This window comes from Euprymna scolopes, chromosome 37, assembly GCF_053919585.1.
Source record: "Euprymna scolopes isolate OS-2025 chromosome 37, ASM5391958v1, whole genome shotgun sequence".
Classification (NCBI taxonomy): Eukaryota; Metazoa; Mollusca; class Cephalopoda; order Sepiida; family Sepiolidae; genus Euprymna; species Euprymna scolopes.
The window spans coordinates 8,832,691-8,858,448 of record NC_136518.1 but is presented as its reverse complement, the minus strand read 5'-3'; the positions used below and the strand labels follow the sequence as shown (position 1 = coordinate 8,858,448).

General features: G+C 35.4%; 1 protein-coding gene across 1 annotated transcript in view; it reads left to right on the top strand.

Annotated features, from left to right (window-relative positions):
* LOC145261074 (G protein-coupled receptor kinase 3-like) overlaps positions 1-25,758 on the top strand; it is a gene marked incomplete in the record, with an annotated part of 298,219 nt that overhangs the window by 20,025 nt on the left and 252,436 nt on the right. The window contains 1 exon segment of the mRNA XM_080119245.1: positions 12,723-12,799. Within this exon segment, the coding sequence (XP_079975371.1) occupies positions 12,723-12,799 (77 nt within the window).

The window sequence follows — 25,758 nt, the reverse complement described above, 5'->3', positions numbered from 1 at the left end:
TTATTTATAACACCTTTTCCCAAACTTACCGTGTTTAAGAGAGTCGGGGGCCATTTTGAATTTTCCAAACACAAATATATCCAGTTTGGAAGAAAAGTAACTCATCTTGCCTTTGATAACATTTATTTGTTATATATTTGTTTTTTGACAACTTTATCGAATCTATGTGTACAATAATACAAACCCATTATAACCCAACAATTAAATACAAACTAATAAAAAAGATCCCTCAATTGGTATATTTTTTAGATTAACACCATCCGTTAACCCCCTTCGCCTTAAAATCATTTTTTACTGTCTTTAAAAAATGTATTAGGAGCAGAGAGGGGGGGGCTTAGTTTCGTTTATAACATGATCTCATATTTCTAGACTATTTTTTTTCTTAGGTCAATTAACTAAAATATTTTATCCTTAACCCTAAGTACGAGTGGCAAGATCATAAAACCACACAGTTGCCCAAAGTTTGCCTTCCTCCCAAAATGCACACCCACAAGAAATAATTTTAGAATGGGGTTCATTTTACTGTATAAATTTGACATAAAATGGTCACCGACTACTTGATATCATAGCGTAGGACAGAACTGGTAGCCATTTGTTTCCAAAATGGCCACCGTTATTATTTTTCCTTGAAAAGATTAGTACATTTTAAAATAATTCAACATATGTTAGATGTATATATGAGGTGCCTAGGTGCCTTCAATAAGTTTCCAGACTTAATAGTACATGCATGAAACTCTAGTCCCATTCGAAGTAATCTCTTCCGACTGCAATGCACGTGGACCATTCCAACCATTTCTGGAAGACCCAATGTGAGCATGTCAATGATGCTCGACACAGCCTCTTTCATCTCCTCAATTGTCTCATAACGACAGCTTCTAAGGTTTTTCTTGAGCTTAGGGAATAACCAAAAGTCACAGGGAGCAAGGTCTGGACTATAGGGAGGGTGAGGAACTGTCTTGATGTCCATTACATCTTTCTTTCTGACCTTCTCTGAGCACTCTTGGGACCAACATTGTGCAAATCTTCCTCATCTTCAGTTCTTGAATAATTGTGTGTAAAGTTCCCACACTGACATCAAACGGTGCACTCATTGTTTCTGTAGACACGTGATGGGCCTTATCTCTGAAATTCTTTATTTGGCCAATCATGTTCTGATTTCCTTACTCCTCCCACACCTCATCATCCTTCAGACTTCCTACCTTCCTTGAATCTCTTATGCCACTCAAAAACTGATGCTCACTTCATGCAAGATAGTCCAAAAGCAATCTGAAACATTTCATACGTTTCTGTGGCATTTTTTTTTTTTTCCAAGTTTAAAACAGAATTTTATTGCATATCGTTCTTCTAAAGTGTCCTCACGTCCAGATTGCATTTTTGTAATTCACCAGCTGTGACAATCAGGCTTTAGTAGGGTGTTTTCCAGTTCCTGCTGTAGCTGTTCATTTAAACCTGAAATGCTAAAAATTGGTCTGTCATCTGACAGTATGTATAGCAATAACATACTTAATTTTCAAGAGTCTACGACAATTTCAAATGCCTGTAAAAAAAAAAAAATCTGGAAACTTATCGAAGGCACCTCGTATTAAAGGGCTCTATGGACACATTTATCTTTTAGTTTACCTTCGACAACTAAATTTTTTTTTTTTTTTTTAAAAGGTCACCACTTATCAAGGCCCGGAAGCCACTCAGGGACAAGGGTTATTGCATGTACAGTACGCTGTACGTTAGTGTTGAGATTTCATAAAGTGTCTACTTAAGGGGGCGGTTCATCAGAAATTTGTTTACGTTGGATTTGAAGACATCCAAGTTGTAGTCAGGTGGGAAACAGGCAGACGGAACAGAGTTCCACTGGCGTACTGTTCTAAGAAAGAAGCTGTGTTCATGGAATCTACGTTTGGATTTAGGCACAGATAAAGAGTGGGGAAAATTTTTGACAGTGGCTTCAGCTAGACTGGTGCTTTTCGTAAAAGATTGGCGAGGGGGGACCAGAGATTGGAGCTCAGGCGAGCACTTGCCATGGAAATAACGGTAAAACAAAGACAGGCTCGCAACATCTCTTCTGTGGGAGAGAGGTTGAAGGGAAGAGAAGTGGGCATCCCCCACTAAGCCACGAAGTCTATTTTGTACTCTGTCAAGGCAGGATAGGCTATTTTTAACAGCTCCTGCCCAGATATGGCAGCAGTATTCCATCCTTGGACGTACTTTCGTTTACTAGACAAATAGAAAAGTTACTAGGCAAACCCACATGATTTTTAGAATATGACATCTTCGTTCTGTGAGACGAGTTTTAACAAGTGTAATTTTAAAAATCCAACAAATTTTATGAAGGTATAAACATTCTTATTTTTTCAGATGGTTTTTTTAAAACAGCCTTCGTTAAAAAACAAAGTATATTGTTCTATTAAACTTTTATTGTTTAAATAATTTGACTTTGTTCGTTTTATTAAAAAAAAATAAAAGTTGAAAAATTTTTTCACTCAGTTATGAGCTTTGGAAGATTGTCAGTGAAAGAAGCACAATCGCCAAAAGATAAACGTCTCATTATTTCTGGTCGCCATTTTGAAAAATCACTTGCAAATGTGACTGTTTCACTCGCAATGTAGAGTCCTGTATTAATTGTGGCTGTAGACACCAGCAAAAGTTGAAAAGATATGAAGATATAAAAAAACAATAGAAATAGCTGGAAAATTGGGTTTTTAGTGCTAACTCGACCTCCACATTCTTGAATAATCTTGGGTTTTTTTTTTTTTTTGTTAGATGAAAGAAAATAAGACGAGACTCTATCTGTATCAACATGGGTATGACAATCCAACAAAGTATGGCAGAACTGCTATCCTCATCTGCATAGGTTTTTTTTTTATACAAAAGAGTCCCCACTTATCAAGGCCAGAGGCCACTCAAGGATAAGGGTTAATAAGTGTACAGTGGTCAACGGGACAATGCCGTAGTAATTGTTAGTGGAAATTTGGTAAATTGGATTACTTAAGAGAAACGGCTTATCAAGAACTTGTTTCTGTTAGACTTGAAGACGACCATATTATAGTCAACTGGAAAGCAGGCAAATAGAAGAGTTCCACATGCGGACAGTTCCAAGAAAGAAACTTTGTTCATGGAATCTGTTTAGGTTTAGGCACAGATAAAGAGTAGGGGAGATTATTGATAGTGTTTTCAGATAGACGAGTATTTCTCATGTAAGTTTGGCAATGGGGGGACCATAGATTGGAGCTCAGACGAGCACTTGCCATGAAAATAATGATAAATCAGAGACAGGCTTGCAACGTCTCTTCTGTGAGAAAGAGGTTGCAGGGGAGAGAAAAGGGCATCCTCCACTAGGTTATGAAGTCGATTTTGAACTCTGTCAAGGTAGGATAAGCTGCTTCTAGCAGCTCCTGCCCAGATGTGGCAACAGTACTCCATCCTTGGATGTACCTGACTCTTATATAGGTAGAGAATTGAGGAATGTACAAAGATTTGTAGATTCTATGATTTTCACAAATGTTCAATATGAGCATTGCCTGTGACTCTGCACACATCAAGTCGGTAATCAAACTCATGCCAAAGTTTTTGGAACACTGTGTGTGTGTGTGTGTGTGTGTGTGTGTGTGTGTGTGTGTGTGTGTGTGTGTGTGTGTGTGTGTAATTTAAAAAATTTTTTTCAATTATAAGAATAAATTGTAGCCATTAGAAGACTTGATAATTCGAATTGAGTTGTCTCCTCCTGATTTAAGGTGAATTTTAAAAAAACAAAAAAAAAACAGCCAATCTAAAAAATAGTGACTTGCTTCATAATAAAATTTGATTTTCTTAAAAAAAAAAAAAAACAGGAAGACTACTTGATCAATTTATTTAAAAAAATTTTTTTAAGTGTAATTCTAAGTAAGTACCCAAGTCGGTAATCAAACGCATACCAAATTCTTTAGAACACTGTGTGTGTGTGTGTATATATATATATATATATATATATATATATATATATATATATATATATATAATCTCATTATTAAAATGTTCACCAATTATTAGAATAAGTTGTAACCATTAGAAGACTTGGTAGTTTGAATTGAGTTGTCTCCTTCTGATTTAAGGTTAATTTGAAAAAAAAAAAAATAGGCGATCTAAAAATAGAGCCTCGCTTCATAAAAAATTTTAATTTTCCATTTTTTTCTTTAACTATTTGATCAATTTATTTTTTTATTAAGTGTAATTCTAAGTAAGTACCCCCAAAAAGTTCATAAAACTCCAGATTTTTTATGGTAGTTCCATTTATATAATTTGTATGAGAATTAGCATGTCTCTATATATATATTAATTTAATGTTAGTTGTATTTTATCACCTTTTATTCTTTTTAATAAATAGGATCTCCTGATCACTGAAGATGCAATGTAAAAAATAAAATTTAAAAAAATAAAAAAAAACTGGCTAGGATCCAAGGGTAGTATCTGTTCTGCCTAAAGATGGTGTAATAATATCGGGTTTCTTTTGTGCAGGGCATCCATACAATGGAAATATATCACAGATTTTGAAGATAAACTGTAATAACCACATATATTCTAACACTACATTAACTAGATTACTTAGATAAAAAAAAACTTTTACAGTTTTAAAAATGGGCTGTAATAATATCAGTCTCCATTGACGGTGAATGTCCACAGAATGCCTAGCAGCCATATATTACATATGAAAGATGTTGCTGTGGAATTTCCACAGGTCCTGCTAATTTCGATTAATACACAATTGAAATATATCAGTTCAAAATAACATGAAAACGTATGGATATACTTGTCAGTTGAAATTATTAGTGTATACCAAAAATTATGGAAAATTATTAAGTAGAATTTAAGTAAAACAAAATAAAATCTACCATTCGGAGTCAACAAGATCCAAATGACAGAATCTCATGGTGTCCTTATGTTATAAGGAAGATACAATAATCTTCTATGATACTGGCTTAAAGACGCATAATAGTGTAATTTTAATGTAGAATCGAACATATCCCGCACAAAAAAAAAAGAAAAAAAAACATTCTTGGGAAAAATCTTTTTAGGCTTTATAAAGACGGGACGATAAGTTAATTTAAAATTTTATTTATTTTAAAGACTTTTGCTCTATTAAATTGCAAATTTACAAATTCTAATTAAAATTTAAAAAACAAACAAACTAACTAAGATTTAAGATTTGAGACCACTTCCATTGTCTTCCCTTGAAATTTTTATACATAAACTAGCTGCATATGCCTGGCCTTGCCCAGTCGAAACATATTGCCGGGCAGAGGGATTAGTTGCATACTAGTCAAGATACACGGAACAGCCTAACTTTTTACGAAAAGTGACGGTTGGATTTAGAAAAGCACCTCCATTTTTGTTTATGAAAATCAAACACTAAGTAACTTTTGTAGCTTAAAAAGGAAATAACTCTCATAGCTTAAATAAACTTCCAGTTTTAAACGCAACTGTTGTCAGCTATTAATAATAGAAAATCAAATTAAATATAAATTAAATAAATTAACTTTAGATAATATTTCTAAATAGAACAATTAAAATGATTTTATTACAACGAAATAAAATTGAACTAATTATTAAAATAGATTTTATTTAATGTAATATGCAAATGAAGGTACGCATTGAATGTAGATTTCTTTTGAATAAATAGGATATATTACAAAAGAAAAATGTGAGCATGAAAAGTAATATGGTTTAGCTTAAACATGGAAAAGTAAAGGGCTAGTTGTTAAAACTGGAAAAAGGACAAGATATTCTTGTATAAAATATAATAAATTTATAACTTAAGATATTGCAGCATTAAGAATTGATTATAAAAAGAACTCTTAATGCTGCAATATTTTAAGTTATAAATTTATATTTTTTACTAGAATATCTTGTCCTTTTCTTTTCCAGTTTTAACAACTAGTCCTTTACTTTTCCATGTTCAAGCTTAACCATATTACTTTTCATGCTCGCATTTTTCTATTGTAATCCATGATTTTTCCAGGCTTCCAGTAAATTCACTTCTTTTTTATTTAATTTCAGTCTTATTTTTTTGTCCTCATAAACATAACATACGCATATGTAATAACAATGTATGGCACTCGTCTTTCAATAAGATCCCCCCAGTTATCTCCCTTTCATTCTGTTTCACTTGTTACTTTTCGCGAGAGCGGTGAATTGGTAGCAACAGTAATCACTAAAGTAACGTGGTTGCTGTGGAAACCAGTCATAAAAAACGTCGCTTATCTCTTTGTTTTTTTTTGTGTTTTTTTTTTTTTTACTATTTTAAACACCAGTAAATTTATCATAATTTGTTTTATTGAACGAAAATTGAAAAAAAAAATTTTTTCAAAAAATAGCTGAGAAGGTGATCTATAAACTGTAATAATTGTTTGAAATTTGGTTGAAAATGAGTGAGCGCTAAAGCTTTAAAGCAGTTCTAAATGACTAAAACTGCCACTCAACCATATATTCAAACACTACTAAACTATATTGTTTCTGAACACCCTTTGCACAAATCTTTCATATCTTCAGTTATGACAGCAATCTGAAGGGCTTCATGGATAGTATGGCCAAGTATGACTTACGTCTGAATAAAAGTGTCATTACTCACTTAGCTCTGTAGACTTGCTTGGGTATACCATAAGTAAGAGGAGATAAGTAAAACCACGGCTACCAAGAGAGAAGGAGGCCAGTGAACATGACAGCGTGATGTCATTGCCAAATCAACATGTAGGTAAAGGGTGCCTAAAGTTTCCTGTGTTCAACCACGTGGTCATGCTAATAGGCATAGAGAATGGCTGTGGTAATTTTATGAAGGTAGCCAAACGTGCGTGTATTTTCTAAAGAGAAAGAAATTCTTCATTTGGATAATTATTATAATTGCAATTGGGATAATTTTAATCTAACAAAATATGTGAACTTGTTTTTGCACTTTTCTTATGTCTATCAGAGAAAATCGAATATTTTATTTATTTTTTTAAACTGCACAACGAACAATTTTTATATAAGAATATTTTTCAGTCCGTTCGGTAGTGTTTGAATGATGGAAATCATGCTGGAATAAAGTGTTATAGAAGTCCGTTTGAAGTATGAAAAATGTGAAACAGTGTAGGTTTTTTACATATTAATGGAATTTTGAATAAACAGTGTAGGTTTTTTACATATAAATTGAATTTTGAATAAACAGTGTAGGTTTTGTACATATTAATTGAATTTTGAATAAACAGTGTAGGTTTTGTACATATTAATTGAATTTTGAATAAACAGTGTAGGTTTTTTACATATTAATTGAATTTTGAATAAACTGTAGTTTTTTTACATATTAATTGAATTTTGAATAAACTGTAGTTTTTTTACATATTAATTGAATTTTGAATAAACAGTGTAGGTTTTTTTTACACATTAATTGAATTTTGAATAAACAGTGTAGGTTTTTTTTACATATTAATTGAATTTTGAATAAACAGTGTAGGTTTTTTACATATTAATTGAATTTTGAATAAACAGTGTAGGTTTTTTACATATTAATTGAATTTTGAATAAACAGTGTAGGTTTTGTACATATTAATTGAATTTTGAATAAACAGTGTAGGTTTTGTACATATTAATTGAATTTTGAATAAACAGTGTAGGTTTTTTACATATTAATTGAATTTTGAATAAACAGTGTAGGTTTTTTACATATTAATTGAATTTTGAATAAACAGTGTAGGTTTTTTACATATTAATTGAATTTTGAATAAACAGTGTAGGTTTTTTACATATTAATTGAATTTTGAATAAACAGTGTAGGTTTTTTACATATTAATTGAATTTTGAATAAACAGTGTAGGTTTTTTACATATTAATTGAATTTTGAATAAACAGTGTAGGTTTTTTACATATTAATTGAATTTTGAATAAACAGTGTAGGTTTTTTACATATTAATTGAATTTTGAATAAACAGTGTAGGTTTTTTACATATTAATTGAATTTTGAATAAACAGTGTAGGTTTTTTACATATTAATTGAATTTTGAATAAACAGACAAGAATGACTTTATCGCAATACAAGATTGAAGCAAGCAAGGACGCTCGGATGATCCGCAGAGTTTTATAATTATTAAGACAATGCAAATTATTTTTATGTAGATTCTCAACGAAATACACACACATACACATGTTCATATATTTTCATATATACGAGGGCTCTTCAATAAGTTACCAAACTTTTTTTTTTTTTCGTATGTGCACTTTTATTGATAGTACACACATGAAAGTCAAATCGCATTCAAAGTAATCTCCTCCGGCTGCAATGCACTTGTACCATTCCAACAAGTTCTGGAAGTCTTCTTGTGTGAGCATGTCAATGACCTTCGTCACAACCTCTTTAATCTCCTCAGTTGTCTCATAACAGCCTCTAAAGTTTCCCTTGAGCTTAGGGAATAACCAAAAGGTCACAGGGAGCAAGGTCTAGACTATAGGGAGGGTGAGGAACTGTCTTGATCCTCATTACGTCTTTCTTTCTGATCTTTTCTGAACACCCTTTGCGCAAATCTTTCACATCTTCAGTTCCTTACAAATAATTGTGTGTACAGTTCCCACACTGACAAACGACAGTCCTTATCCATGAAATTCTTTATTTAGCTAATCAACGAAAAACACTCGTCTAGCTGAAACCACTGTCAATAATTTCCCCCACTCTTTGACTGTGCCCAAGTCAAAATGTAGATTCCATGAACAAAGCTTCTTCCTTAGAACTGGGTCCTGGATATGACCTTAAACTATATCCAGTGGTGAGGCCCCAGCTTGTGGGCTTTGAGGAGTGTGGAGCCACCCTTTAATTGCCATTGCTCCCAGGTCCACTCTGACCTGGAGTGGTAGTACCTGTTAGGGTCCCAACTATGGGTTAAATAGAAACCGACTTGAAAACAACAAATATATTCTATTAAAAAATGTTTCTTCAAAATCTTTGGATTCGGCATTAAATAACCCGAAAAGGGTTGATATGCCGTAAAACAAAAACAACCAACCAACCAATCCTTAGAACTGCACGCCTGTGGAACTCCCTTCCGTTTGCCTGTTTCCCAGCTGACTACAACTTGGTTGTCTTCAAGTCCAACATAAACAAATTCTTGATGAATCGCCCCTTAAGTAATCCAATCTACCAAATTTCCATTACTAATGATTACTGTGATATTCTCCCAGTGATTACTGTACACTCGATAACCCTTATCCTCGAGTGGCCTCCGGGCCTTGATAAGTGGTGACTCTTATACCAAAAAAAAAAAAAAAAAAAATCAACTCTGGTGTTCTGACTTCTTTACTCCTCCCACACATCATCATCATCCCTCATAGACTCCTTGCCTTTTTTGAATCTCTTATGCCACTTGAAAACTGATGCTCTATTCATGCAAGATAGTCCAAAAGCAGTCTGAAATATTCCATACGTTTCTGGTATTTTTTTTCCCAGTTTAAAGCACAAATTTATTGCATACCGTTTTTTTTTACATATCCTCACATCCAGATTTCATTTTTGAAATTCTCCAGTTGTGACAATCGGGCTTTAGTAGGGTGTATTCCAATTCCTGCTGTAGTTGTTTATTTGAAGCTGAAATCATAAAAATTGGTCAGTCATAAGATGTATAGCAATAACATACTGAATTTTCAAGAGTCTATGACAATTAAAAAAAAAAAAAAAAAAGTCTGGAAACTTATTCGAGGCACCTCATATATCCAAGAAATGATCAAGGATGTAGTCAGTGGTGCAGTTAAAGAGTTGAGGAAAACTCATATCCTTTCGAACTTTAATTGTATATAAGTGGACAATATTCGTTATTTTTTTTTTTTAATCCATCTGTTCTAATTTAATATTCTCTCCCCATGGAAGCAGTTTGGCACAAGGTCATTTTTTTTTTTTTTTTCCTTTTAATGTACGGAGATCCAGTTAAGCAGAAGTTTCTTTCTGCATTAGTAACAAAATACTTGTATATACTGTCGAGACTAATGAGTGAAAATACGTTGGCAGTAGTCATGAACTCTTTCTCTTAAACGAATTAAAAAAAAAAAATAACCTTCAGCCTGTAAATAGAATGGGGCCAAACATTTAATGCTTCGAATACCAGAAGAATAAGAAACCTTTCTGACTACTGATTGCCAGTGTTAAAACTTTTCATCCTAACATTCAGACAAACTTTTTTTTTTTTTTTTTTTTTTTTTTTTTTACTTGGTAATCACCACTTATTAAGGCTCGATGGCCACTCAAGGATAAATGTTAATGAATGTAAGTTGGTAATGTAGGAATCTTTAATGCTGTAAATTGTGTAGAATTTGATTATTGATGGGAACAGCTTAACAAGAATTTGTTTACATTGGATTTGAAGGCTATCATGTTGCTTTCAACCAGGAAGCAGTCCAGCAGAACAATGTTACCCAGGAGGGCAGTTCTAGGAAACAAGCTTTGTTCATGGAATCTGCATATAGATTTTGGCACAGTTAGGGGGGGAAATTGTTGATAGCAGTTGTAGCTAGTTGAACGTGTTTTATGAAAGTTTGGCAAGGGGAAACCATAGATTGGAGTTCAGTCGAGCACTTGCTATGAAAATATTGATAGAGCGGAAACAGGCTCGCAATATCTCTCTTATGGGAATGTAGGGAATAGAAAAGGGCATCACCTATTAAGTTTTGGATCTGGTTTTGAACTCTTTAAAGCTGGATAGGGCTTCAAACGATTCATGATTGCACCCATGTTTTTAAACAACTTGTGTTCAATTAATCATATAGAAGGAAACGATTACAGTCTGTATTTGGTTCTTCAGAGGAAATTGCTTAAAAAGGGTTGATACGTCAACAATACTTTATGCATTGGTGAATGGTGACTTTGTAAAGATATAGCATACTTTCAGTGGTTTTCTAGCATGGTAGTGGGAGCCAAACTTTTTTGCGGCTGCTTTGGCAATGTCTTTAATATATTCGTGTTACCTGTGACTGTTAAGCCACAGAGTTTGAATGATGAACGCTCATAGTTATATCAATTGGTGATTAAGATTTCTTGTGATTGTTAAAGGAAAGAAGCTTAGCCTTAGTAGCATTTCCATTACAGACTGAAAGTTTTTTTCTAAAGTTTTTACCGTTGCTATGGATATGTGTACATTTGGTGTTCCCTCACGTCTATTAAAGAGCATTGTGTCGTTACAAACAAAACTATAGGTAGGTCGAGTTGAATGTCCTTTGAGTTAGCTCGAAATGGTGAAGGAATAAATAAAAAGGAAAAAAGTCGAGAGATAAAAATTTTTTTTTTTTTTTTTTCGATGTGCATTACAATGTAACTTTTTTTTCTTTAAAAAAAAATGTGTACATATATTCGTGTTCTTCAGACACATGGGTAACATTTTGATGTGAGTGACACATACACACGTCAGGATCTTTGTATTCTAAGAATTCCAACTGTACATTTCTTAATTTATAAAACTAAGTTAAGCCAAAAATACAGCTTAGACCTAAATAGCATTGCATCTGACAGATCAATATTTACTTCTAGCAATTTCTTGCATGTTAAACTGTTCTTTCCAAGAATATTATGCAATTTGGTTTAGTTTCTTTCTTGAAACAAAAATACTTCTTCCAGCTCTGAAGATTGATAAAATGAAGACTTTTTTCACATGCCTTCAAGAGGAATTTGGCATTGTCTACTCGTATAACTGTTTTTTTGAAATTTTTTAAATTCCTTTTATAATTTTAAAACTTTTTTTCATTCTCTTTGGTACCTGTCTCTCTCTTTTCTCTCTTAGTTTGAAAAGACTTTTTAAAGATTTTGTCAAGCTGGTCTAATGGTTATTGTACTCAACTTGGTCTTTAAGCTTTGGTTTCGATCTCAGCTCTAGTATTGTTTTTTTTTTTTTACTTACAGGAAGTGACTTATATAGAACAAAACATAATGCTTGCATGCACTTGTCTCAGTTCCTGTATGAATTAACATATATTATTTATGCATATTTGATGACCGGACAACACTGGGTAGTCTGCTTGTCTATTTATGTTTCTATGTTCCTCTTTACAATGTTTGTTCGTTTCGTATATACCGTTTTATTTTCCATTTTCTGTTCATGCTCTTTCTTTTATCTCTTGCATCTATCCTATTCTCTGATTAACTTATAAATACACCCACACACACACACACACACACACACACACACACACCCACACACACACACACACACAAATATCTTGTTATCTATTTCTACTAAACAGGTTTTCTTTACGCTCCAGAGATTCGGTAAAGTGACAAAGAAATCAATTATATAAGATAAATGCTACCAAAGGCAAGATAAGTTATTCATCTTCCTAGCTGGGTAGGTTTTTGGTGTTTTTATTTAATGTAAAATGTGTATTCAGTTTGAAAAACTTTGCAATGTATTCACGCGAGCACAAGAAAAATTGACTGCATAACAAATACATTGCAGCCATTTTTCCTTGTGCTCATGTACGGGTTGACATTACTTATTTTTCAATCCGAATAGACATTTTACATTAAGTAAAAACACTAAAAACCTACCCACCTAGGTAGAAGAGTAATTTATCTTGCCTTTGGTAACATTTATTTGTGATATATTTGATTTTTGACTACTTTATCGAATCTTGCTCAACATTTCTAAACTAAAAAAGGTTGATATGCTGTAAATTGAACCGAATAAATGATGCTTCCTTGTTATAAATATATATATATATATATATATTTTTTTTTTTTTTTTTTGTAGTATACGAAGTGTTATGCACAAACATCTCCTTAAAAGCGGCGTTGTTACCTTTGACCACATCTTCGACCAAAGGATTGGTGAGTATCTCTAATACTGCTTCTTTTGTGTTTGTTCTAACGTGATGAGTTTGTCACAAATAATGCGTATTGTGGATGGAACTTTCCTGAACAAGAATTTCCCAAGAACATGGTTGTTTTTCAAATCCAATGCTGACAAATAGAATTACAAAAGTACAGCCTCCTACTTTTAACTCAAAAACTAAAATGTTGAAGAGCTACAAAGACAAGAGTGGTACCACTATAACGAGTGACGTTTGTGCTTCAGAATTTATTTTTCTACATAGTCATCACATCATGATTCTTGATGCACTTTTGTCAGCAATAAACTGTCTCTGTTATAAAAGTCCAGAATATACTGTCATTCACATCTGTCAAGGTCTTATGTATGACTTTAAAAGAAATTGGAATATTGGGAAGATCTGTCGTTTCAGTATTTATAGGAGCAACTGAACTCATGAAAAAAAATTACCTGGCAAATATAACTGGTGAACCAAGTGCAAGAAAGATTCAAACAATTGCACTTACAAGGGTGGTCAGAATCTTAAGAAGATCTCTCTGTTGGAATATCTGAGTTAGCGGATGAATGTTTCGCATTCAATAGGATACCTCATTCACAACTATTTCAATAAGAAAATTGACGAACGCATCTATGCGGACAAAAACTGCATCAGTTTTGGGAACGTTCAGCAGGTGCCAGTAAATGTTGATCAGTTCAGTTTTTATTTTCTGCATGAAGAAATTCAATGACACCTCTGCTTCTGATGCACGTCCATGATTGGTTGCTTTCTTAGCCTCATACAGTCAATATCTGCAACAGAGAGATGAAACTTTCAGGTCATAAATGCATAAGTTCAGTCATCATATGAGGTGCCATAAATACGTTTCCAGACTTTTTACATATGGGCACTATTATTGATTGTACAGAAATGAAACCCTAGTCCCCTTTGAAGTAATCTTCTCTGGCTGCAGTGCACTTGTTGTACCGTTCCAACAACTTCTTGAAGGCTCCGTGGAAGTTCTCTTGTGTGGTCATCTCAATGACCCTCATCACAGCCTCTTTTGTCTCATAATGACAGCCTCTAAAGAGTTCCTTATAGGGAGACACGTCTGGACTATTGGGAAGGTGAAGAACTGTCTTGATACTCATTTTGTGTCAGCATAGTTAGGAGATGCGTTCATCACAGGTTACCAGAGCATCAAGAACTGTGGGATCTGAATAGATCTGCTCGACCATCTATCCATCTTTCTTTCTGATCTTCTCTGAGCACCTTTGGGACAAACTTTGTGCAAATGATCCGCATCTTCAGTTCCTCATAAATAATTGTGTGTACAGTTCCCTCACTTCTATCACTGACATGTGCCCTTATTGTCTCTATAGACACACAACAGTCCTTATCCATGAAATTCTTTATTTGGCCAATCAACTCTGATCCTTACCCATTCCACACCTCTCACCATCCCTCAGGTTCCCTGTTTTCCTTAAATCTCTTATGCCACTCAAAATCTGATGCTCGATTCATGCAAAAGTAGTCTGAAGCATTTCATACGTTTCTGTGGCATTTTTTCAAGTTTAAAACAGAATTTTATTGCATATCATTCTTCTAAAATGTCCTCACATCCAGATTGCATTTTTTAAATTCACCAGCTGTGACAATCAGGCTTTAGTAGGGTGTATTCCAATTCCTGTTGTAGCTGTTCATTTTTACCTGAAATCATAAAAATTGGTCAGTCATCTCAGAAGATGCATAGCAATAACATACTGAATTTTCAAGAGTCTACAACAATTTTAAATGGCTGTATAAAAAAGTCTGGAAACTTATCGAAAGCATCTCATAACGATGCAAATTGCAATCCTCTTTGATCCATTCGGGTAAAATAATAAAAAAAAATTGTCCGATTTAATTACTCTTTTCCTCTTGCATGGGGGAAAAAGTTAGAATGCAGGGTTGTTTTTTTTTAATTCTATGGTTGGAGTAGGGGCAAAATTGAATCGGGATAAAAGTTAAGATTGCTTCAGGCTTAGACTGTTCCTCCTGCGGACAAAACAGATACTATATTTTGAGTTATCTATCTATATATATATATATATATATATATATATAAGCGAAAATGTATTTATGTATGTTCGCTTTTTGTGTATGTCTGAGAAAGGCATTTTTCTGAGAAGCGATCGGTCGACTCAAAACTTTTTATATCACATCTAAATGATAATATCTACAAGTTAATGACGGGGGTCGCCTGTCTATTTAATTTGCCCGACTTTAAAAAGATAAATATTCCACATATTCGGATCGCCGCATGTTGGTTTCACTTTTCAGTATAAAAACTGCGAAACTGGATTCGAATCGGATGTAAACGTGACTGTCAACTATCCCGCAATAAAACGATTTGACCTCATTAAAAACTGGGGAATAGTGTGATGTTTGACATTCACTTTTTAATCGCTCTTACATTGACTGTCGCTGTAGCGCAGGTGTTCAGGCTTAGCCTATGGGCCTCAAGGTGCCGGGTTCGAGCCGACCTGTCACCAAACCCCCTCTCTTATTTTTTTTCCATTTTTTTTAAATCGCTGTTTCTTTATCCTTTTTTTTTTTTATATTTAAACAGGGTTCAGTTTCCTTTTTGTTCTTCTTTACCCCCCCCCCAAACGCACACACCTACAAGCACGTGGGCAACGCCGGGTACCCCCCATCCCCAGTCCATAAATATAAAAGCGAAAATGTATGTATGTATGTATGTGTGTTCGCTTTTCCTGTGTGTCTACAAAAGGCTTTTTTCAGAGAAACGGTCGCTCGCTTCACAACTTTTTAAAACTTTTTATATCCCATATAAATCGTAATATCTCAGTTAACAACGAAGCTCGCCTGTCTATTTAATTTGCTCGATTTCGGGAAGATAAATATTCAATATTTGTTGCTCGCCGCATGTGGGTAAGTCTTTTCCTATAACATCTTGGGGGAAAAAAAAAACGTTCGGCAGTAAATGAAATCCCGCAGTCAAACTTGACCTCATTAACTCATTAAAACGGGCACCTGCTAAATCCAAGTAATTAAATAAATTCAAACGCGTTTCCGTTAGCATGTGGCGGTGGGGCAATGGTTAACGTTGCACTTTTTTTTTTTTTTTTTTTTCCCCCACTTTAATTTACAACTTTGCCTCAAGGGTTCGGGTTCGATCCTCATACTTACTTTTTTTTTTTCTTTTTTTTAACCCCCCCCCCCCGAGTTTCCACACACACCTCCAAACACCCGGGCAACGCCAGGTATCCCCCGCTAGTATATATATATAAAAGGCAAAATGTGTTAGTGTGTGCACATTTTTTGTATGTCTGGCAAAGGCTTTTGGAAAGGGGAGGGGTTACTGTTTCTTAGAACTTTTTAGAACTTTTCGCTAGATTATAATATTTACGATAGGAATTTGTGTATATCTTTTATTTGAGCGACTTTTACACACTATTTTCTCGGTATTTCCTGGTCTCCGCGTGTTTGTTTGGCTTTTCCGTATTAAAAAGCTAAACTTAATTTGGAGTAAATGAGTCTCCCTGACACTTGTGCCAGGGGCGTCAAGAAAGCAATGAGCTTTAATCGATGCAGACAAAACCTGTCGTATCAAACGATTGCTATTCATTTGGACACTCCCCTTTTTATGGGGAGCTGGTTTTCCCCAACATTTTTTTTGGGGGGGTGACAAACAAATATGCAGAAACTGGCTTGCAGCCAAAGTTGAGTACGTGATTTCATTCCCCTGTGGCGTGATGTTTAGCCTCATTCAATTCACGCACGTCACTCAACTTTTTAATTTTTTAATTGCAACCATTCTCACTTTGCCCGCATAGCGGCGCGGTATCAGGCTATTAGGGTTCAGGTTCGAGCCTACTTACCAGAACTTTTTTTTTTTTTTTCTTTTACACCTCCAAACACCCAGGAAATGCCAGGTACTCCTACTAGTTCACAAAAAAATGAAAAATAAATCGTATTTACAAATTAGTCAGGAGTGCGTATTTCATTCTAGTTCTAGTTAGTAGAGTATCTTTCGGCCAATAATATGTGATGCGTTATGATGGATGTGTGAATGCTCCTCTTTAATTGACCCTCTCCATAGTGGCTAAAATGTAGAGGTCGGTTTTTAATATTGGAGGGAAGAGATCCGGCCCCTACCAAAAGAAAGTGATGGGGGTGGGGGTCACACTAGGTAAGAACAAAAATAAAAACTGCCTCACTCTAGGAGGATGTCTCCTCTTGAGGAAAGAACAGATACTACACTTTGATCCTAACTTGAACCCTGAGACTGAACTTTCATTTACAAGTATTTTAATGGCGGATGCTCCTACGAACTACAAGCATTTGCACCCTCTCCACATAAATACCCCTGACAAACACAACAAGCAGCAAAATCCCACCTCTTCACAGTAGAGATCCCCAGATACCAGAAAGCATTCTACTCAGAACTGCTAGACTTTAGAATTCCTTTCCGGGTTCCTGCTTACCATACTGTAGTGACATACAGAAGTTCAAGTGTAATGTAAAGACATCTTGCTGCTCAACTCCCTACATAGTATCCCTGCAACTTATATTGTAGGTAGTAGCCCCCTAAAACAAAGTGGCACTGTATATTGTTTGAGGTGAAAATGTAATAAAAAAAAACATTGTTTTATTTGCTGTCTCTGTGGAAAGTTAGGCACAAGGTCAGATGTGGTCTTAAAAGCAAGCATACTTTGGCCTAGAAAAATGTCTGAGCAGCCTGTAGGCATCCTTTGGTAGGGGCACCTAGGGCAATTAGTAATAAACTCTTCTTAGAAAGACGGAAGATCCATATGTCAGTCAGACAACAACAAAGTCACGATCGGATTGATTGTTGAGGATTGATCCCAAACTGGTACGAACATCTAATCGAGTACTACCATATTATATATATTCTAAAATAAAAAAAAAAAAAATGTGTGACCTGTTGGATCACCCCATGAGTTTGGGTTAGATTGTTTAAATGGTGGTGGTGGTGAGAAGGGGGGGGCGGGCAGAAACCAGGTAAATGTAAGTGAAGAAAAACAATTTTTAAAAAAATCCTAAACTAATTCCTTTCTCCTCACTATACATTGATTGGTTGGAATGCAAATCTGCTGATTGGTTGCAGTTCTTTGCTGACGCTGTTATATGTTCCAGGTTTGTCGTCAGTTCTGTTGAAATGTTGATTGATTGCAGCTTTAGTAACGTGTGTGTGAGTGCGTTTGTACTAGTTGCGTTGGGGTGATTAATCAGAAACGGGAATGGGGGAAAAATCTAGACTTTTTGGGATGTCAGAATCGGTATTGGCAAAAAAATTGTGCCTGTTTTCAAATGCCAAAAACGATTCCTTAAATTATCTTTTTTATTGATTTTGTTTAAAACAATCTTCCATTGCTGATAGTAATAATAAAATGAATATATATTGATTTTAAACTACAAGTAAATCTAAAATTTACAGATGACCAGCTACAAGTGTGCTTTTATTTTTGAGAAAATACATGTACATTTAACATGCTTTTACAATAATTGGGGAGGAGGGATAAAAACTCCAAAGTTAAATATTTGGAGATTTATAAAAAAATCAGAATCGGTAATTGTATCGGAATCGAAAAATAGTGGAATCCTCTCCTTACTAGTTCATACTGAAAATTTCATTTTGATTTTATAATCAGATGTGAGTTCTTGGCTTTTTAGCGGAATTCCTGGATTTTATTTTAATCCAGAAAAAGCAGATTTCCACTTAAACTGATGCAGACTCAAAAGTTTTCCGTTTTGATGGAGCAATTCCTGAAGAGGGTTGGAAAGTTAGGTGACATTAATTTTGTTTACCCCCCCCCCCTTCACATGGTGTCTTTTTGTTAATTTTGACTTTGTTGAAACTCATTGGAGTTATATATATATATATATTTTTTTTTTTTTTACAAAGGAGTCACCACTTATCAAGGCCCAGAGGCAACTCGCGGATAAGGGTTAATGAGTAGTCTAGGGAAACATGTAGTAATCGTTAGTAGGGGAAATTTGGTAAATTGGATTACTTAAGGGAACAGGTCATCCAGAATTTGTTTACGTTGGGCTTGAAAACTACCAAATTGTAGTCAGCTGGAAAACAGGCAAACGGAAGAGAGTTCCACAGGCGTGCGGTTCTAAGAAAGAAGTTTTGTTCATGGAATCTACGTTCAGGTTTAGGTACAGATAAAGAGTGGGGAAAATAATTGATAGTGGTTCGGCTAAATGAGTTTTTCATGAAAGTTTGGCAAGCGGGAGGGCCACAGATTGGAGCTCAGACGAGCACTTGCCATGAAAATAACGATAAAGCAGAGACAAGTTCGCAATGCCTCTTCTGTGGGAAAGAGGTTGCATAGACGAGAAAAGGGCATCCCCCACTAGATTACAAAGTCTATTTTGAACTCTGTCACAGCAGGATAAAGTCTTTCTAGCAGCTCCTGCCCAGATTTGGCAACAGTACTCCATCCTTGGACGTACCTGGCTTTTATATAGAGAATTGCATTAGCAGTGAGATATTTAATGGAGTCGTAGAAGGATCCCACCATTTTTCAAGCGACCTTGGCAACAGATTTGATGTATGCGTTTCATTTCAGATCTGGAGTAAAGGTCAAACTCGTATTACTTTATTGCAATCCTTTGAATCCTTATTTTTTAAGTTAACTGTGACGGGATAGGAATGCTGAGTCTCTTAACTGAATCCTCAGCAGTTACTGCCTTCCATCCATCAATCCATCCAGCATGCCCGTAGCCTAGATTGAACTCACTACATGAGTTTGTAGTGTAATCCAAATCTTGTCTGTAGCTAAATACTTGATGCTTCACCATGGCTATCAAGGGTATTTTTTATCATGACGCCATCACTAGATGGGATGCCTATCACGGCCTAAGAGAGTCCCATCTATCCTCGAGAGAAGGATAGATCGCGCCAGTTTCTCAATCTGGTATTTTACCTCGCGGTACATACAGCGCCTCTCCTTCCCAAATGGTCACCCATCTGATACTGGCCAGGCTGAACATTGCTTGGCCATCTAGCGAGAACCAGTGTGTTAATGTGATTGTGCCTTCCATAGTTGTTGTCGTCTCACCACGTTTTGACCAACTAATCCTCTGGCCTCTGGTAGGATTGAAGCCGCTATCCTCGGACAATGCTCACCTGGAACTGTAGAGATTTAACACTTCTATCCACTGCACCAAAAACACCTGAAGAAGGCCAAAGGAACTGTTGGCTGAAACATGGTGAAATGCCTATGAAGATAAATAATAAATATACTCATTGGAATTGTTTAGGAAAAAGAACTTTTTTTTATATCCTGCCTTCTCTCTCCGAACACATCAGGGGTGTAGCCCCTCAGGTTGGGAACTTCTTTTTGATTGCAGCATTTCTTCACCCTTAGCTACTCTAAAATCCCTGTGTAATTGATCAGATTATTTTGATTTAGTTTGTATCATGTAAAACCTGAGCAAGTCCGTACACGTTTGTAATTTGCATGAATTAATTTCTCTGTACGTGTTTGGGGCTTTTTTTTTTTCTGCCTGCCACTTGCAGTAAGGTTAGACATAAAATCAATTAAAAAAAAATTGGGGGGGGGGGCGGTCCGGTCCAGCTATCCTATAGGGGCATTCAGCAAGGTGAAACATAAAGTCAATTTTAATTTTTTTTTTTTTTTTTTTTGGCGGGGGCCAGAGGGGGAGTCCAGCAGGATTAGACATGTAGCAAATTTTAATTTTTAATTTTTTTTTAATTTATTTTTTTTTTTTTTTTTTTTTTTTTTAGGGAAGGAGGGGGTCCAGCTACCCTGGGAGGATACAAAAATAGTGGGGAATGGACCTGTCAGCATTCCTCAGTAGGAGGTGCCACAGGCTATTGGCAATAATCTTGATTCAAAAGGAGAACGTGATACCTAGGAGGATGAATTGAGAGGGTGTCCAGTTACGCTAGGGGCGGGGGGGGGGGAAGGTCTAGCAGGGTTAGACATTGTCAATTTAAATTTTTATTTTATTTTTTTATTTTATTTTTTGAGGTGAGGTAGAGTCAGCTATCCTCATGGGGGTGAGGGGTCCAGCAATGTTATATATGATGTAAATTGAAGTTTTTTTTTTTTTTGAGGTGGGGGCTCTAGCTACCCTAGGATACAAAAATAGCAGGAGATGGACCTGTCAGCATTCCTCAGTAAGAAGTGCCTCAGGCTACTGGCAATAATCTTGCTTCTCTAAAGAGAAGCTAATACCTAGGAGGATGACTTTGATAACTAAGCTTAGTAGGGGATGCCTTTTTCTCTTCCCTGCATCCTCTCTCCCACAGAAGAGACGTTGCGAGCCTGTCTTTGCTTTATCATTATTTCCATGGCAAGTGCTCGTCTGAGCTCCAATCTCTAGTCTCCGCCCCCTCGCCAATCTTCCACGAAAAACACCCATCTAGTTGAAACCACTATCAATAATTTTCCCCACTCTTTATCTGTGCCTAAATCAAAACGTAGATTCCACGAACAAAGCTTCTTTCTTAGAAGTGCACGCCTGTGGAACTCTCTTCCATTTGCCTGTTTCCCACCTGACTACAACTTGGATGTCTTCAAGTTTAACATAAACAAATTCCTGATGAACCACCCCCTTAAGACACTTTATCAAATCTCCATTACTAACGATTACGATATTATCCCATTGATTACTGTGCACGCAATAACCCTTATCCACGAGTTGCCTCTGGGCCTTGATAAAAACTGAACCCTACACCATTCAGATAAAACAGACAGTTACTAGGTTGTCCGAATGTGCTAAGGATTTCTCTAGATGGATTTTTTCTTGTTAATCACTTACACAACAAGGTTAGACGTAAAATTAATCCACCATGATATGCGATCCAGCTTCCCAAAGTATTTTTGCAGGATACGTCTTTGACAATTGGTCTGACAGTAGCTTTGTTGCTGTCGAGCCGAGATATGGTTCTGTTTTGTCCTTGGAGGGGGGGGTCCACTTTCCCAAGTTTACCTTTTCTTGAGGAAGTGGTTGGTTTACTACTAATTGAATTGCTGGAGATTTTTTTTTTTTTTTTTTTACTCCTTTTCACCCCTTACAAAGTGTATCACCACTTGGATGTAAGGGGCTACTATTTGGGGCCCTGTCTAGGAAAGACTAACAAGATATTTGTTTATGTTACATTTAAACTTCTGCATATCAGTACAGCCAGGGAAGTAGGCAGCAGGAAAGGAATTCCAAAGTTTAGCTGTTTGAGAGAAGAAATTATTAGAATAGAAAGCTTTCTGGCATTTAAGGACATCGACAGTAAAAGGGTGAGATCTTATTGCTAAGCGGGTTTGCCGGGGATATGTACGTCAAGGGGGTAAAAGTGCAACGAGTTCATCAGAACACATTCCATTAAAATATTTGTAAAACATGCACAGTGATGCAACATTGCGGCAATGAGACAGGAGCTGGAGCTTAGTTGATAAAGTGGGATATATTAGATTGCTGTTGAGCTGAGATATGGTTCAGTCCTTGGAGGTGAGGAAAGAGGGGGTCCACTCTCCCAAGTTTACCTTTTCTTTGATGAAGGGGTTGGTTTATTGCTAATTGAATTATCTACGACATCTTCTCCCTGGAAATGCTGACAGGGTTGCTCAGGCATTTTTTGCAAGCTAGAATGCACTTCTAAATCTCATTTGACCTTGTGTGTACCTTCTGGAGAGGGATTTTACTTGCTCCCCATTTGCAGTAAGGTTAAACGAGGTCAGTTTAATGTGGGGGGTGGGGAGACTCCAGTTTCCTCAAAGGGGTGGCACTCTGGAAGGGTACGCAAGTATCAGAGAACACATCTGTCTGTATTTCTCAATAGGGGCACAGCAATAACCTTGCTTCTCCTCTTAAGAGAGGAGATCATCTTCTAGGCCTGAACCATACCTCATTGAGACAAAAAGGTTCAAAGGTTCCCCAATAAAGTAGAACCTAGAATCAGAATGTGTGTGCGGAAATTATGAAATTTCAATCCTCTATCTTGTCCTACAATAAAGAGTGATATGCTAGGGTAGTTCCAAAAGTAAAGCCTCCTTTTTTTTTTTTTTTTCCCTACTCAAAAAGTTGGAAAGTTATCAGGGCTCTACATTGCGAGTGGAACAGTCGCATTTGCAAGTGATTTTTCAAAATGGCGATTAGAAATAATGAAATGTTTATCTTTTGGCGATTGTGTTTATTTCACTGACAATCTTCCAAAACTCATAACTGAGTGAAAAACATCTTTTCAATTTTTTTTTTTTTTTTTTAATAAAACGAACAAACTTAAATTATTTAAACAAAATTTTAAGAGAAACAATATACTTTTTTTCTTTTTTTTTTTTAATGAAGGCTGTTTTAAAAAATATCTGAAGAAATTAGAATATTTATATCTTCAAGTCTCAACATAAATTTTGTTGTAGATTTAGAAGTACTTATTAAAACTCTTTATGATGTACATACTCATCACAGAATTTAGATGTCATATTCTAAAAATCATATAGGTTTGGCTAGTAAACGAAAATATTTAGTTGTCAAAGTTCAACTAAAGATATGTGTCCATAGAGCCCTGGTTTAACGAGCAACCTTTTGTGCTCAAGATTTTTCTACATAGTCACCATCATTCTTGATGCACTTTTGCCAGCCTCATTCGACACCTTCGTCGCGAAAGTCTGGGGATTCACTTTGTCACTCTCATCTGTCGCCACTCTGAAATCGATGAATCCATCCAACTGCTGATATCAACTGCATTGGCTTTGTGAATGTTCAACAGGTGCCTGCAAATGTTGATTGGTTCAATTTTTTCTGCATGGAAGAATTTAATAACACATCTCTGCTTCTGACACACATCTATGATGAATTGCTTTCTTTGAATCTCACACTATCAATAACTGCATGAGAAAGATGAATGTTTCAGGTCATGAATGCATAAGATCAGTCATCATAACAACGCAATTTGCAATTCCCTCTGATCCATTCACAATAAATAAAAAGAAATAGAAGGCATTACTTTCGAAACACGCGTGTGTGGGTGTGCGTGTGTGTGTGTGTGTGTGTGTGTGTATTAGTGATGGGACGATCCCAATATTTTTCCCCGATTCCGTATTGAAATACCGATTCCGATTCTTTATAAATCTCTAATTATTTAACTATGAGATTGTTATTTTCCTGGATTTTTGTAAGTAAGAACGTATGTTAAAAATGCAGATATTTTCGTAAACGTCAAAATACACTTGTGGGGGATGATCTATCGATGTCAGCTTTACTTATATTATAAATTCAATAAATATCTATTATTTTCTCATTATTACCAGCAATGGAAGATTTGGGTTTAAACAAAATCAAATAAAAAAGACAATTAAAAGAATCGTTTTGGCATCGGAAAATAGGTATCAATTTCTGTGATTCCGATACCCCCAAATCTTCTGATATTTTTCTGATTTCTGATTAATCGTCTTAACATTTATTGACAACTAGTGGAGAGGAGCCTTTGCCTGGTCGTAAAATACGCTTAAATATGATATTTTAATTTGCCCCGATTTCGTATATATTATTATAGTCGTGATCTCAAAAGAAGAAAAAAAATTATTTGAGTGCCATCAGCTAGAATTGAAACCGAAAGCAAAACTATAGCATTCAAAGCTCGTGACGTTACCACTGTACCAATGTGGCACGCATATGAACTGATTAAAAATAAACGAAGATGAATGTACGAAATGTATAAAGATTTTTTTCAATTTTTATTCATTAAAAACTATTTTAACCGGCTAAAAGACTCATAAAAGAATGGTCCATAAAAAATCACATCGTTTGTGGCCCCTAGCGCCACTCTGCGACTTTTAGTTTTGGAGGAGATAGTTTGAAAATATGGAGACAGACAGACATAGTGAGTTTTATTTTTATCTATAAAACTAGCAGGGGTGCCCGGCGTTGCTCGGGTGTTTTGGAGGTGTATGCTGTGCAAAAAAAGCAAAAAAACAAAAAGAATGGTTAATTTTTTAAAAATTTGACCCCTATTATGACCCCTTAAAATTTATAGTTTCGGGCTCAAATCACTTTATTAAGTTAGATCCAGGTTCAAGGAACCTATATCTAAAATTTCAAGTGTCTAGACCCAAAATTGTCGGAGTTTGGTAGAGTTCTTAAAGGTCAAATCGTTGAAATTTGACCCCTTAACAGCCAAATTTCTGGCTGACACCCGTCACATCGATTTTCCCAAATCTCAGTACCCGGTATTTCAAATTTCGAGTCTGTAGACTAAAAATTGACAGTTATTGCATAGGGAAATGTACACAGAAAGACAGACACACAGACACAGACAGACAGACAGACACTTCACTTTTATAGATATATAGATTGTCTGTGTGTGTGTACATTTCCCTACTAAACTACTCTGCCAATTTTCAGTCTACAGATTTGAGATTTGACAAACTGAGATTTGGGAAAATCTTTTTAATCAGTTTTTGACCAGAAATTTCGTTGTTAAGAGGTCAAAGTTCAACGATTGAACTTTAGAACACTCTACCAAACTCCTCCACCAATTTTTGGTCTAAACACTAAAAATTTTAGATGTAGGTTACGTGGACATGGATCTAACTTTTTAATTTGACTTGAGCCAAAAACAAATGTTAAGAGGTTAAAATTGCGGTGAAAGTTTTCAAAAAATAAAATAAAATAAATATTGACCGCTGTCGGTTTCTACCAAATTACTCAGCCAATTTTTGGTCTGAACATTTGAAATTTTACATAAAGTGTATTCAGACCTAAGACAAGATTTTTGATCGGTTTTTGGCCAAAAATTTGAGCTGCCAAGGAGTCAAAGTTCAAAAGATTTGACCTTTGCGGTCTCTAGCAAACTATTCAGCCAATTTTGGGTTTAAACATTTGAAATTTTACATAAAGGTATACAGGCATGCAGCAAGCTTTTTTTTCAGTTTTTGGGTGAAAATTTGCCTGCCAAGAGGTCAAAGTTGAAAGAGTTGACTT